The 16,755-nt window shown below is 40.7% G+C and overlaps 1 protein-coding gene across 1 annotated transcript; it reads left to right on the forward strand.

Annotated features, from left to right (window-relative positions):
• Nucleotides 1–15,340: 15,340 nt before the first annotated feature.
• Nucleotides 15,341–16,354, forward strand: LOC117191552 (protein mono-ADP-ribosyltransferase Parp16-like). Its single transcript, XM_033396382.1, has one exon. It carries the CDS (start codon nt 15,341–15,343, stop codon nt 16,352–16,354), a length of 1,014 nt encoding a protein of 337 aa, XP_033252273.1.
• Nucleotides 16,355–16,755: the final 401 nt, after the last annotated feature.

Raw genomic sequence — 16,755 nt, forward strand, 5'->3', positions numbered from 1 at the left:
TTGACCAATTTGTCGAAATTAGTTGTGTTTAGAAGGCGAATGTAGACATGTTTGGATGCTGCTATTGTATTTGCAACATAAATTCCATTATGTATTTCTTGATTAGGAACAAATATATAATCGTTTACTGTATTAATGTCTATTTTTCGAATTACTTGGGATCTGGCTGGCAGAAGAACTGTATTGTTGCCAGCACTATATGTTATCGGAACATAAATAGGATAATTTAAGTTTTGAGGTCTAATTATAAACCAGTCTTCACTTGGCATGAAGTCTAATTGGCAATTGAATTTTTTTATAAAATCAATGCCTATTATTCCATCACACGGTATTGAAAAATCTGAATTTACTAAATGAAATTCGTGTGGAATAATATATTTTGTTGATTGAAGTTCTATTGAAGTTGTTCCTTGAGATTTTATAACACCTTGGCCTATGCCTTAGATGTTTATAATTTTGTCTTCTTGAATATTGAAATAATCTGAATTTATTTTTTAATGTGAGATGTCTGCACCAGTATCTATTAGGAATGTGAGTTTATTTTCAGTTGAATGATTATAAAAAGTGACAAATATATTAAGACTGTAATTGATGGAATGAACCTTTGCATTTACTGATTGTTTCCTAAAGGGTTCTGAGAGTTTTCCGACGCATTTTGCGTCACTCTCACATTGTTTATATTGTAACCTTGGTTGGAGTTACCTCGGCCTCTTCCTCGATTTTATCCTCGTCTTCCTCCACGGTTATTGTAATTATTGTTGTTGTTGTTACCACCTCGGTTATAATAGTTGTGGTTGTAATTTCTGCCACGATTATAACCTCGGCCTCCTCTATTATTGTGATTTGCACCCCGTCGATAATACAGGACAGTGTTACTTTGACCTGTTACCTCCGTGCAACTATTGACAAATTTGGAAACGGCATCATTCATATTTGTGAATGTGCCTGCCTGCATGATAAGTTTTACCTTATCAATCGAACAATTTAGGGTCATAGCTTTTACAGCTGTTGTAGTGCTATATTTGTTTGCAAGTGATTGGCTTAGACCTTCACTGATATAGGCTCCTTCAAGGGCCTTTGCCAGTTTTTCCACCTCTTGGGTGTATTGGTTAGCCGTTCTGTTTTTCTGTTGCAGATTAAGTAGCTTGGCAGATACAACTTCTACCGATTCTCCTTTTACTGCATTTGACAGTTGCGTAATGATTGCAGGAATTGTCTGCTCATTACTAATTAGATTTCTCGCATGGCCTTTAAGTTTTGTTTTTATAAGGCTTATGGCTGTTAGCTCATGCGTGCCTTTTAAGGTATCTAATAGATTCAAAGAATCTAGAAAACTTTGCAGATTTTCCTGCTTACCGTCAAACTCTGGTAATAGAGATGCGGCTAGCTTGATAAATTCTGCAACTGTTTGTGCCATTTCAGAGATTTTTATCGTTTCCGGTTTCGTTTCGATTGTATCGCTTTCTTCTAGTGTTTCGATGTCAATATCAGGTTCAGCGTCGCTTGACTGAGTCGATTCGTCTAATTCTTTTAATTGGTCGGGATCAAATTCCGCCAATTGATTTAGACTTTCTGGCACTTTTATCTGAATGTGTCGCCTATTGGTGACAGTAATTAATCTTGTGTTTAGGGATTTTATTACCCTTAAACATTTACTTTTGTGCTCAGATGTGAATTTGTTTTCGAAACGATTTACTAAGGTAACTATATTATTATGTTCCCTTACTAATATTTCTATATAGTTTTTCAGAGTTTCCGCTTTTATGACTGCATCTTTATTAATGCTTTTTTAAGATTTATCGAATTTGTAACGAAATGAGTCTATATGTTTCGCGATTTCGTTCCATTCCATTCTTTTAATGGAATTATCTTACTTTTGTAAGCGTACTAACCATATGGTTCCTAAACCTAAATATGGGTCTTCTTCTTTTATTAATTTTACCTTGACATATGGTAGTGTTGAAAGTACCATTGCCTTTTCTGCTTTATCGCAGTGAATAAGTGGGCTACAGATTGCGTCGAAAGCTTCTATATAATGAGTCTCAAACTGATGTACTGATATGTATTCGCTATGCGAATGTAAAACTTTAATCGCATTAATGCGAAAATTTGGAGAGCTTTCGTAGACGTGATCTATTTTCTCTTTATTCATTTCTAGATATTATCTAGGTTATTTTCCCTACTCATGTATCTTTTCTTGATAATTTTGCTATGCTTAACATAGAGTGTAAGCAGAAATTGCAAAACCAATACTATCGTGATAATTAATAACAGGATCCACAATGAGTTTATGTCATCCGTGTGATCAATTATCTTGACGTTGTTTACAAACTTTGGCAGTATTGTCTTTTGCCTCACTAGAATCACTAAACCACCCCATTATGTAGTTTTAATTGTTTTTATATATTCAATGAAAAGAATTTTTTTTCGTTCTAACGGTCATGAAAGAAAAATGAATTTAATTTCCAAAATCTTGGTTTTGTCTTTCATTTAATCTTTTTCTTTTAATCTTATATGGGATTTTATAAAGAAAGAAAAAATATATTCCTCCCTTTGAAAATCGAAAATAAAAATTGGAGTGATATTTTCATTGCAATGAACTTATTGCAAGATTAATCATTTACACAAAGTTTTTAAACGCAACTGAGTATAAATACTCAGCGCTAGAGACATGGAAAAGTTAGTTATTTAGTTTATGTGGTTGGCTCACAATTCAAAGTTACATTTCATATATATAACGAGGGGGAACGTTGTGAGTTGCTGCGTACACCGCAACTCTACAGTTATACCCGATACTAAGTCAGTATGGCTCTCCTGCGGCAGACGCCGCTAATATTGAACCACACGACAAAGAGTGCGTGCGAGAGAGACAGAAAATCAGTCTGAGCGTGATTAATCTGGCGCTGCGTGGCCACTGCAAATTGATTTCTTGCTTTTGGCTACAAAAATGATCCGATCTGATCCAGATTCAGCAATCTGATAGATATAGTCATTATCTATGATTCTGCGTTTTTAGTTTTCTCGAATGTGCAATATTGTGGATGCAACAGATTTTCGTTCTTTGTGGGGGCGGAAGGGGGTGGAGCGAAATTCTGAGATATACGTTTTATAGTGAGATCTAACAGAAGTGCGGATACCAAATTTGGTTACTCTAGCCTTAATAGTCTCTGAGATTTGTGGATGCCCCAGATTTTCGTCCTTTGCGGGGCGGAAGGGGGTGTGGCGAAATTTGGACACGAAACGGTCAAGGTCCGATATCACAGGAGTGTGGATACCAAATTTGGTTGCTCTGGATCTTATAGGTTCTGAGATCCTTGAACTCATATTTTGCAATTGACAAGACCGACCATGAAACCTGTGTGTTAGAGAGAGACAGAGCGAGAAAGAATGAAATTGTTTTCTTGATTCTGGCTATAATCATTATACGATCTGGTTCAGATTTTGCACTGTAGAAGATATGGTCAGCCTCACCGATTCTGCGTTTTTGGTTTTATCGTATCTTTAAAAATGTGGATGCCACAGATTTTCGTCCTTTGTGGGGGCGGAAGTGGGCGGGACGAAGTTTTGAAATATTTTTGTAGCAGTGACATATCACAGAAGTCTGGATCCAAAACATCGTTGCTCTAGCTCTTATAGTCTTTGAGCACTAGGCGCTGAAGGGGACGGACGGACGGACGGACGGACGGACGGACGGACAGACGGACAGACAGACAGGTCTCAATCGACTCGGCTATTGATGCTGATCAAAAATATATACACTTTATGGGGTCGGAAACGATTCCTTCTGGACGTTACACACATCCACTTTTACCACAAATCTAATATACCCCAATAATCATTTTGAGTATCGGGTATAAAAACGAGGTGGAACGTTGTGAGTTGCTGCGGACGCCGCAACTCTACAGTTATACCCGATACTAAGTCAGTATGGCTCTCCTGCGGCAGACGCCGCTAATATTGAACCACACGACAAAGAGTGCGTGCGAGAGAGACAGAAAATCAGTCTGAGCGTGACGTAGGGCGCTGCGTAGCCACTGAAAATTGATTTCTTGCTTTTGGCTACAAAAATGATCCGATCTGATTCAGATTCAGCAATCTGATAGATATGGTCATTATCTATGATTCTGCGTTTTTAGTTTTCTCGAATGTGCAATATTGTGGATGCAACAGATTTGCGTCTTTTGTGGGGGCGGAAGGGGGTGGGGCGAAACTCTGAGATAAACGTTTTATAGTGAGATCTAACAGAAGTGCGGATACCAAATTTGGTTACTCTTGCCTTAAGTCTCTGAGATTTGTGGATGCCCCAGATTTTCGTCCTTTGCGGGGGCGGAAGGGGGTGTGGCGAAATTTGGACACGAAACGGTCAAGGTCCGATATCACAGGAGTGTGGATACCAAATTTGGTTGCTCTGGCTCTTATAGGTTCTGAGATCCTTGAACTCATATTTTGCAATTGACAAGACCGACCATGAAACCTGTGTGTTAGAGAGAGACAGAGCGAGAAAGAATGAAATTGTTTTCTTGATTCTGGCTATAATCATTATACGATCTGGTTCAGATTTTGCACTGTAGAAGATATGGTCATCCTCACCGATTCTGCGTTTTTGGTTTTATCGTATCTTTAAAAATGTGGATGCCACAGATTTTCGTCCTTTGTGGGGGCGGAAGTGGGCGGGGCGAAGTTTTGAAATATTTTTGTAGCAGTGACATAACACAGATGTCTGCATCCAAAACATCGTTGCTCTAGCTCTTATAGTCTTTGAGCACTAGGCGCTGAAGGGGACGGACGGACGGACGGACGGACGGACGGACGGACAGACGGACGGAAAGTGCGTCTGCTACAAAATTATCTTTCCCCTTTAGGTATTCTACTGTGAAGTCATATTCTTCAAGTTCTAGCCGCATGCGAGTTAATTTCGAACTGGGATTAGTCATAGAAAAAAGATATGTTAATGGTCTGTGATCCGTTTTAACAGTAAAGTGTTTGCCATAAATATATGGTCTGAAATGGGTAATTGCCCAATGAATTGCCGCTAACTCTTGTTCTGCTGTGCTCTTATTGCTTTCCCCTTTTGTAAATCAACGAGATTCATAAGCTATTGGGAGCTGAATTCCGTCACGGTTCTGAGTTAGAACCGCTCCGCATGCTTGTTTACTAGCATCTGTTATAATGCAAAATTCTTTGCGAAAATCAGGATATTGTAATAATGTGGGGTGCATAGGTTTTTCTTGAAGGTATTGGAATGCGTTTTGGCATTCACTTGACCATTCAAAAGGAACATTCTTTTTACATAATCTAGTTATGTGCCGTGAATAGTCGGCGAAGTTTTTTATAAATCGACGATAATAATTGCAGAATGCTACAAATCGTCTCGCGCTGTCCGCATCTTGAGGGACAGGATAATTTTTGATGACGTCAAAATTGTCATCTGGCAATACTCCTTTGTCAGTGCATTTGTGACCCAAGAATGTCACTGCATGCATGAAAAATGAACATTTAAAAACATCAGGTAAGTTTTTAATCATGTGTTTTTCGGAACATCCTATCACCATTAAGTCATCCATATAAAGGAATGCCTGAGAGGGTTCTAAACCCGAGAATGCTATTGTCATCATTCTCTGAAATGAATTTGGTGCTATTTTATCAGAAAGTAGTTTTTTGTTGATTTGGCGATAGTCAATTACCATTTCTTTTCTTTCGAATTTGGTAATGATTTTTTCGAAACTAACAAGAGTGGGCTGTTATACTCGGATACAGACGGTTCTACGATTTTGTCATTTATTAATTTCCCTACTTGTTTTTGAATTTCTTCAACGTGGCTATGCGGGCTTCTGTTGTTTTTAATATAAATGGGTTCATCATCTTTAAGTCTCAATGTTTGTATATAAAAAATTTTTTGTCGCTATTGGTTTGGTTTCCAGTCCGAACACATCACTATACTTGGTGCATAATTCTGTTAGATGATTTTTGAATAGTTCTGGAAAATTTTTCTTTAACTTTGAAAGTACTTGTTCGCTTCTATTTTCTGGATTAGTGTTATGAATGTCGTAATCTGTTAAATTTTCATATTGGATTTTGTTCACTTTGACCAATTTGTCGAAATTAGTTGTGTTTAGAAGGCGAATGTAGACATGTTTGGATGCTGCTATTGTATTTGCAACATAAATTCCATTATGTATTTCTTGATTAGGAACAAATATATAATCGTTTACTGTATTAATGTCTATTTTTCGAATTACTTGGGATCTGGCTGGCAGAAGAACTGTATTGTTGCCAGCACTATATGTTATCGGAACATAAATAGGATAATTTAAGTTTTGAGGTCTAATTATAAACCAGTCTTCACTTGGCATGAAGTCTAATTGGCAATTGAATTTTTTTATAAAATCAATGCCTATTATTCCATCACACGGTATTGAAAAATCTGAATTTACTAAATGAAATTCGTGTGGAATAATATATTTTGTTGATTGAAGTTCTATTGAAGTTGTTCCTTGAGATTTTATAACACCTTGGCCTATGCCTTAGATGTTTATAATTTTGTCTTCTTTAATATTGAAATAATCTGAATTTATTTTTTAATGTGAGATGTCTGCACCAGTATCTATTAGGAATGTGAGTTTATTTTCAGTTGAATGATTATAAAAAGTGACAAATATATTAAGACTGTAATTGATGGAATGAACCTTTGCATTTACTGATTGTTTCCTAAAGGGTTCTGAGAGTTTTCCGACGCATTTTGCGTCACTCTCACATTGTTTATATTGTAACCTTGGTTGGAGTTACCTCGGCCTCTTCCTCGATTTTGTCCTCGTCTTCCTCCACGGTTATTGTAATTATTGTTGTTGTTGTTACCACCTCGGTTATAATAGTTGTGGTTGTAATTTCTGCCACGATTATAACCTCGGCCTCCTCTATTATTGTGATTTGCACCCCGTCGATAATACAGGACAGTGTTACTTTGACCTGTTACCTCCGTGCAACTATTGACAAATTTGGAAACGGCATCATTCATATTTGTGAATGTGCCTGCCTGCATGATAAGTTTTACCTTATCAATCGAACAATTTAGGGTCATAGCTTTTACAGCTGTTGTAGTGCTATATTTGTTTGCAAGTGATTGGCTTAGACCTTCACTGATATAGGCTCCTTCAAGGGCCTTTGCCAGTTTTTCCACCTCTTGGGTGTATTGGTTAGCCGTTCTGTTTTTCTGTTGCAGATTAAGTAGCTTGGCAGATACAACTTCTACCGATTCTCCTTTTACTGCATTTGACAGTTGCGTAATGATTGCAGGAATTGTCTGCTCATTACTAATTAGATTTCTCGCATGGCCTTTAAGTTTTGTTTTTATAAGGCTTATGGCTGTTAGCTCATGCGTGCCTTTTAAGGTATCTAATAGATTCAAAGAATCTAGAAAACCTTGCAGATTTTCCTGCTTACCGTCAAACTCTGGTAATAGAGATGCGGCTAGCTTGATAAATTCTGCAACTGTTTGTGCCATTTCAGAGATTTTTATCGTTTCCGGTTTCGTTTCGATTGTATCGCTTTCTTCTAGTGTTTCGATGTCAATATCAGGTTCAGCGTCGCTTGACTGAGTCGATTCGTCTAATTCTTTTAATTGGTCGGGATCAAATTCCGCCAATTGATTTAGACTTTCTGGCACTTTTATCTGAATGTGTCGCCTATTGGTGACAGTAATTAATCTTGTGTTTAGGGATTTTATTACCCTTAAACATTTACTTTTGTGCTCAGATGTGAATTTGTTTTCGAAACGATTTACTAAGGTAACTATATTATTATGTTCCCTTACTAATATTTCTATATAGTTTTTCAGAGTTTCCGCTTTTATGACTGCATCTTTATTAATGCTTTTTTAAGATTTATCGAATTTGTAACGAAATGAGTCTATATGTTTCGCGATTTCGTTCCATTCCATTCTTTTAATGGAATTATCTTACTTTTGTAAGCGTACTAACCATATGGTTCCTAAACCTAAATATGGGTCTTCTTCTTTTATTAATTTTACCTTGACATATGGTAGTGTTGAAAGTACCATTGCCTTTTCTGCTTTATCGCAGTGAATAAGTGGGCTACAGATTGCGTCGAAAGCTTCTATATAATGAGTCTCAAACTGATGTACTGATATGTATTCGCTATGCGAATGTAAAACTTTAATCGCATTAATGCGAAAATTTGGAGAGCTTTCGTAGACGTGATCTATTTTCTCTTTATTCATTTCTAGATATTATCTAGGTTATTTTCCCTACTCATGTATCTTTTCTTGATAATTTTGCTATGCTTAACATAGAGTGTAAGCAGAAATTGCAAAACCAATACTATCGTGATAATTAATAACAGGATCCACAATGAGTTTATGTCATCCGTGTGATCAATTATCTTGACGTTGTTTACAAACTTTGGCAGTATTGTCTTTTGCCTCACTAGAATCACTAAACCACCCCATTATGTAGTTTTAATTGTTTTTATATATTCAATGAAAAGAATTTTTTTTTCGTTCTAACGATCATGAAAGAAAAATGAATTTAATTTCCAAAATCTTGGTTTTGTCTTTCATTTAATCTTTTTCTTTTAATCTTATATGGGATTTTATAAAGAAAGAAAAAATATATTCCTCCCTTTGAAAATCGAAAATAAAAATTGGAGTGATATTTTCATTGCAATGAACTTATTGCAAGATTAATCATTTACACAAAGTTTTTAAACGCAACTGAGTATAAATACTCAGCGCTAGAGACATGGAAAAGTTAGTTATTTAGTTTATGTGGTTGGCTCACAATTCAAAGTTACATTTCATATATATAACGAGGGGGAACGTTGTGAGTTGCTGCGTACACCGCAACTCTACAGTTATACCCGATACTAAGTCAGTATGGCTCTCCTGCGGCAGACGCCGCTAATATTGAACCACACGACAAAGAGTGCGTGCGAGAGAGACAGAAAATCAGTCTGAGCGTGATTAATCTGGCGCTGCGTGGCCACTGCAAATTGATTTCTTGCTTTTGGCTACAAAAATGATCCGATCTGATCCAGATTCAGCAATCTGATAGATATAGTCATTATCTATGATTCTGCGTTTTTAGTTTTCTCGAATGTGCAATATTGTGGATGCAACAGATTTTCGTTCTTTGTGGGGGCGGAAGGGGGTGGAGCGAAATTCTGAGATATACGTTTTATAGTGAGATCTAACAGAAGTGCGGATACCAAATTTGGTTACTCTAGCCTTAATAGTCTCTGAGATTTGTGGATGCCCCAGATTTTCGTCCTTTGCGGGGGCGGAAGGGGTGTGGCGAAATTTGGACACGAAACGGTCAAGGTCCGATATCACAGGAGTGTGGATACCAAATTTGGTTGCTCTGGATCTTATAGGTTCTGAGATCCTTGAACTCATATTTTGCAATTGGCAAAGCCGACCATGAAACCTGTGTGTTAGAGAGAGACAGAGCGAGAAAGAATGAAATTGTTTTCTTGATTCTGGCTTTAATAATTATACGATCTGGTTGAGACTTTACACTCTAGAACATATAGTCATCCTCTACGATTCTGCGTTTTTGGTTTTATCGTATCTTTAAAAATGTGGATGCCACAGATTTTCGTCCTTTGTGGGGGCGGAAGTGGGCGGGACGAAGTTTTGAAATATTTTTGTAGCAGTGACATATCACAGATGTCTGGATCCAAAACATCGTTGCTCTAGCTCTTATAGTCTTTGAGCACTAGGCGCTGAAGGGGACGGACGGACAGACGGACAGACAGACAGGGCTCAATCGACTCGGCTATTGATGCTGATCAAGAATATATATACTTTATGGGGTCGGAAACGATTCCTTCTGGACGTTACACACATCCACTTTTACCACAAATCTAATATACCCCAATACTCATTTTGAGTATCGGGTATAAAAACGAGGTGGAACGTTGTGAGTTGCTGCGGACACCGCAACTCTACAGTTATACCCGATACTAAGTCAGTATGGCTCTCCTGCGGCAGACGCCGCTAATATTGAACCACACGACAAAGAGTGCGTGCGAGAGAGACAGAAAATCAGTCTGAGCGTGACGTCGGGCGCTGCGTAGCCACTGAAAATTGATTTCTTGCTTTTGGCTACAAAAATGATCCGATCTGATCCAGATTCAGCAATCTGATAGATATGGTCATTATCTATGATTCTGCGTTTTTAGTTTTCTCGAATGTGCAATATTGTGGATGCAACAGATTTTCGTCCTTTGTGGGGGCGAAAGGGGGTGGGGCGAAATTCTGAGTTATACGTTTTATAGTGAGATCTAACAGAAGTGCGGATACCAAATTTGGTTACTCTAGCCTTAATAGTCTTTGAGATTTGTGGATGCCCCAGATTTTCGTCCTTTGCGGGGGCGGAAGGGGGTGTGGCGAAATTTGGACACGAAACGGTCAAGGTCCGATATCACAGGAATGTGGATACCAAATTTGGTTGCTCTGGCTCTTATAGGTTCTGAGATCCTTGAACTCATATTTTGCAATTGACAAGACCGACCATGAAACCTGTGTGTTAGAGAGAGACAGAGCGAGAAAGAATGAAATTGTTTTCTTGATTCTGGCTATAATCATTATACGATCTGGTTCAGATTTTGCACTGTAGAAGATATGGTCAGCCTCACCGATTCTGCGTTTTTGGTTTTATCGTATCTTTAAAAATGTGGATGCCACAGATTTTCGTCCTTTGTGGGGGCGGAAGTGGGCGGGACGAAGTTTTGAAATATTTTTGTAGCAGTGACATATCACAGAAGTCTGGATCCAAAACATCGTTGCTCTAGCTCTTATAGTCTTTGAGCACTAGGCGCTGAAGGGGACGGACGGACGGACGGACGGACGGACGGACGGACAGACGGACAGACAGACAGGTCTCAATCGACTCGGCTATTGATGCTGATCAAAAATATATACACTTTATGGGGTCGGAAACGATTCCTTCTGGACGTTACACACATCCACTTTTACCACAAATCTAATATACCCCAATACTCATTTTGAGTATCGGGTATAAAAACGAGGTGGAACGTTGTGAGTTGCTGCGGACGCCGCAACTCTACAGTTATACCCGATACTAAGTCAGTATGGCTCTCCTGCGGCAGACGCCGCTAATATTGAACCACACGACAAAGAGTGCGTGCGAGAGAGACAGAAAATCAGTCTGAGCGTGACGTAGGGCGCTGCGTAGCCACTGAAAATTGATTTCTTGCTTTTGGCTACAAAAATGATCCGATCTGATTCAGATTCAGCAATCTGATAGATATGGTCATTATCTATGATTCTGCGTTTTTAGTTTTCTTGAATGTGCAATATTGTGGATGCAACAGATTTTCGTCCTTTGTGGGGGCGAAAGGGGGTGGGGCGAAATTCTGAGTTATACGTTTTATAGTGAGATCTAACAGAAGTGCGGATACCAAATTTGGTTACTCTAGCCTTAATAGTCTCTGAGATTTGTGGATGCCCCAGATTTTCGTCGTTTGCGGGGGCGGAAGGGGGTGTGGCGAAATTTGGACACGAAACGGTCAAGGTCCGATATCACAGGAGTGTGGATACCAAATTTGGTTGCTCTGGCTCTTATAGGTTCTGAGATCCTTGAACTCATATTTTGCAATTGACAAGACCGACCATGAAACCTGTGTGTTAGAGAGAGACAGAGCGAGAAAGAATGAAATTGTTTTCTTGATTCTGGCTATAATCATTATACGATCTGGTTCAGATTTTGCACTGTAGAAGATATGGTCATCCTCACCGATTCTGCGTTTTTGGTTTTATCGTATCTTTAAAAATGTGGATGCCACAGATTTTCGTCCTTTGTGGGGGCGGAAGTGGGCGGGGCGAAGTTTTGAAATATTTTTGTAGCAGTGACATAACACAGATGTCTGCATCCAAAACATCGTTGCTCTAGCTCTTATAGTCTTTGAGCACTAGGCGCTGAAGGGGACGGACGGACGGACGGACGGACGGACGGACGGACGGACGGACGGACGGACGGACAGACGGACAGACAGACAGGGCTCAATCGACTCGGCTATTGATGCTGATCAAGAATATATATACTTTATGGGGTCGGAAACGATTCCTTCTGGACGTTACACACATCCACTTTTACCACAAATCTAATATACCACAATACTCATTTTGAGTATCGGGTATAAAAACGAGGTGGAACGTTGTGAGTTGCTGCGGACGCCGCAACTCTACAGTTATACCCGATACTAAGTCAGTATGGCTCTCCTGCGGCAGACGCCGCTAATATTGAACCACACGACAAAGAGTGCGTGCGAGAGAGACAGAAAATCAGTCTGAGCGTGACGTCGGGCGCTGCGTAGCCACTGAAAATTGATTTCTTGCTTTTGGCTACAAAAATGATCCGATCTGATCCAGATTCAGCAATCTGATAGATATGGTCATTATCTATGATTCTGCGTTTTTAGTTTTCTTGAATGTGCAATATTGTGGATGCAACAGATTTTCGTCCTTTGTGGGGGCGAAAGGGGGTGGGGCGAAATTCTGAGTTATACGTTTTATAGTGAGATCTAACAGAAGTGCGGATACCAAATTTGGTTACTCTAGCCTTAATAGTCTCTGAGATTTGTGGATGCCCCAGATTTTCGTCCCTTGCGGGGGCGGAAGGGGGGGTGGCGAAATTTGGACACGAAACGGTCAAGGTCCGATATCACAGGAGTGTGGATACCAAATTTGGTTGCTCTGGCTCTTATATGTTCTGAGATCCTTGAACTCATATTTTGCAATTGACAAGACCGACCATGAAACCTGTGTGTTAGAGAGAGACAGAGCGAGAAAGAATGAAATTGTTTTCTTGATTCTGGCTATAATCATTATACGATCTGGTTCAGATTTTGCACTGTAGAAGATATGGTCATCCTCACCGATTCTGCGTTTTTGGTTTTATCGTATCTTTAAAAATGTGGATGCCACAGATTTTCGTCCTTTGTGGGGTTGGAAGTGGGCAGGACGAAGTTTTGAAATATTTTTGTAGCAGTGACATATCACAGAAGTCTGGATCGAAAACATCGTTGCTCTACCTCTTATAGTCTTTGAGCACTAGGCGCTGAAGGGGACGGACGGACGGACGGACGGACGGACAGACGGACAGACAGACAGGTCTCAATCGACTCGGCTATTGATGCTGATCAAAAATATATACACTTTATGGGGTCGGAAACGATTCCTTCTGGACGTTACACACATCCACTTTTACCACAAATCTAATATACCCCAATACTCATTTTGAGTATCGGGTATAAAAATAGAGGATAATGATAACATTTACATTAAAGATAGTAAGAATAAGAAACAAAAAGTACATAAGGATAGGTTAAAAATATATAATCAATGAAACGTTTCATGAAAGAGAAAAAAAGGGGTCTGATCAACCTGAATAAAATTAAAAAAAAAATATATATATATATAATATAATGAAATATATAATAAAAAAACAAATGGGAATAAAATAGAGAAAATTTAAATTCTTCTAGGAAGGTCGAATGAAAGAAAGAAGTTATTTATCAATGAACACAAATATTTAAAAAAAGAGATAATATGTTGATTATCCAAAAAAAAAATTTTTTTCAAAATAACTACATAATTATATTACGTTATTTCTCTAAAAAGGGAGGTGTAGTATGTTGTATGCCAAATAGGCATATGCCCACCGTATTGTAGTGTATACAATATGTCAAGTGGTCATATGCCTAAAGTTAATGTAGAGTATCAGGCTCATAAACATAGACACTTTGTCTCAATGTTTACGTAACACAACCACACTCAAGAGCCGTAATACGATCAGTCCCTTATATGTGGACTGGCCTGCAGCGTGAGAGCTGCAGTGTCGGCAATATATTCCAAGTGGTCAAATGAGCATTCCAATGTATATGCCTTCTGCATGTACATTCATACAAATATGCATACACCAATATACTTACACATAAATATAAGACATAGATATAAGCATTGCATGTTTCGGAATAGCTGAACCCAACATGAAATTATAAGAATCATTCGGAATAAAGTAACACTGCGGAGCAGACGCTCCAAGAATTGAAGTTATCTTATTATCACATTATTACTATTATTATCACACTTATTACACCAGAACCCATCCCACTTTAGAGATACTCCCATGGCTTTCTTCCGGCTTGGGGGCAAATCGATTGCTGGTGCCACGAATTATTTAGCAGGTGCAGCCGCCTCGCGAGACGATTGACATCTCCACAAAAAAGACGGAAACTTGAGCATATTAATAACATTTCCTCCCCCAATACCCCTCACGCCACCGCGTCAACAAAAATAGAGGGTTAAATGACGTCAAAAGTTTATCTACGAAAAAAGTTGCGTCTTCCATTTGCTGTGGCTGTTGGCTCTGATTTGTGCCCCGCCATGGCAGTCATAGACTGGGGCATAGACCGAAGCAGAGGTAGAGGCGAAGGCGGAGGCTGAGGTTGAGTGCGGCGCGGCGCGGCACCAACGCAACAGTTGCAACTCTCTTAATGTCGGCGTTTATTTGAATAAATTCAAACTTTGATTTCACAGGCAGCGAGCACAGGCACCGGCAGAGGCAAAAAAGTTTCCAACTTTTCCGGTTAACTGATTTCCACACAGACCTACTCGCAGAAGCACACCTGCAACCATGCCCCAGAAGCAGAAGCAGAACCCCATTCCCATTCCCGTAGCCCGAAACAAGAGAGGGAAAAAACAAAAAAATTATTTTATTCTCGCGCCCCCCAGGAGACTCATAATTTAGCGCGAGTATATCAATAAATTACGCATGCCACAGGGGGCTGGTTCAGGCTGTTTTGGGGTGTTTGGGGAGTGCAGGTGGCAAGCGAAAGAGTGGCTGACGGGTATGGCGGGTTGATAAAGGGAGATAAAAGTATTGAAAAAGTATCCAATTAACTGCCTAGGAATGATGCAACTTTGACCATTCCACAAAGGCAGAGGCTGTTCTAGGAACGTTTTACTGAAGGAAGGAACCACCGCATCCTTGGACCCCCGGGCTACAATCGGTGGCATAAGTTGAACGCCAGGCAGCAGACAGCAGTCATCAGGTATCAGACAGCAGTCAACATGAGGCTCCATTAATCAATTACAGACGAGAGCCAAGCCACGTAAGCAGCCCATTTGGCAACTGTTGCCATGCCACAATCTCAGTGAAACTCAATCAACGGCAGCCAACCCGACAGCAGGCCTACCTTTGCGGCAAACTTCATTGGATTGTCAGTAGCCCAGATTGATTATAACGACACATAGAAAAGCACTTCACACGGATCAAAATCTACATCAGATACTCGCAAAATGTCGCACAAGATATTCGAAATGGGACGCAAGGCTCGCGGCCACTACCAGGGAGGCTCCGGCTTCCTGGGGCTCCTGTTCGAGCCTGACCCTCGGCCGAGGCCAACGAGCTGCCAGAGGATGGAGTGGGAGTACAACATGTGCACCTGGGCCATGTTGCAGCTTCGTCTCAAAGCGGATCTGCAGGGTTGCGCGGCTCTCTGGGATATATTTGCTGCAGCGGCTCTCAACTATCGCCGCGACTCGCGATTGCTTCCTTCCTTTCCCAAGCGCTTTCTGGAGCCCAACGTTGATCTGCTGTGCCACACGGTGTCTGATGTGCCGCCTCTCGAGGGCCTCCTGCAGGAGGTGAACGAAAGCGGGTGCTATCAGGTCTCGTACCATGTCGTTCAGCTTCTGTACACGGTCCTCGTTGAGCAAGGCGATATAGCCACCATGCGGACCATCGACAAGGAGAAGATCGAGCTTCTGTACGACCACCTGGCCGTCCCAACTCCAAAGACCTCGCCCACCTACGTCTTTGAAGTGGCAAGAGGCAGGAAAATGTCCCGTCGCCGCCAAGTCTATGAGGCACTGAAGGCAAACCATCGCGGGGCCGTGTGCTGTGGTTTCCTGGCCTGCAAGCCGGAAATGGTCTATGCCCTGATCCATAGGGAAGCCCTTCCCTCTCCCATGGTCCTGGCCATCGATGCGGACGAGTCTCTGGCACAGTCGGAATACTGCAGTGGCGGCTCCTCCTTTCGGTACGTGGCCATCGTGGAGTTTCTGCTGCTGGACAACGAGATGACACACGACATGCGACACGTGATTATCAGCAATCCCAAGACCATGGAGATCGGCTACCTAATTTTCTACGACCGGAGCAGTGACGGCAAGCTGCAGGAAGAGGCGACCGAGATCAGTCGCTTCCAAAGGTTCGGCCTAGAGGCCGCTTCATCAACGATCTATTATGGTAGGAAGATGTACACCTTTCTTCGCGCTGGCCTTGAAGCCATGGGGCTGCGATTTTCTTAAGGATATTTCCTTAGCTTTCAAATGGTGTGGCTTGGGGGCGCCCATAAATAACAATTTAGCATTCACAAGTGACGCAGTAAAAATGTATACGCTCTCGCACATTTTCAATTTTCCGCAATTTTTCTAGCAATTGTGTGAAATTCCTTGCGGCCATTGGGCAGCAGTGGCAGTGACAGTGGCAGTGGCAGTGGCAACAGTGCCAGACGTTGCATATGGCAAGGACACAGTCAGATTTCTGTCTCTGTGTGTGTGCGCCTGTGTGTGCGTGCTCCGAGGAGAGCATTATGTGCCGCCGGACACTTTTAGGGACACAATTTAGAGACTTGGCTGGTCTAGATTTTCCATTCTTTCCATACCCTCTCCAGACGGGGAGGGCAAGGCTGTGCTGGACATGTTCTGAA

This window comes from Drosophila miranda (genome assembly GCF_003369915.1).
Source record: "Drosophila miranda strain MSH22 chromosome Y unlocalized genomic scaffold, D.miranda_PacBio2.1 Contig_Y1_pilon, whole genome shotgun sequence".
Lineage (NCBI taxonomy): Eukaryota > Metazoa > Arthropoda > Insecta > Diptera > Drosophilidae > Drosophila > Drosophila miranda.

Excerpts from the sequence above, each read along its gene's own strand:
- LOC117191552 (XM_033396382.1), top strand. The coding sequence starts at position 15,341 with ATGTCGCACAAGATATTCGAAATGGGACGCAAGGCTCGCGGCCACTAC.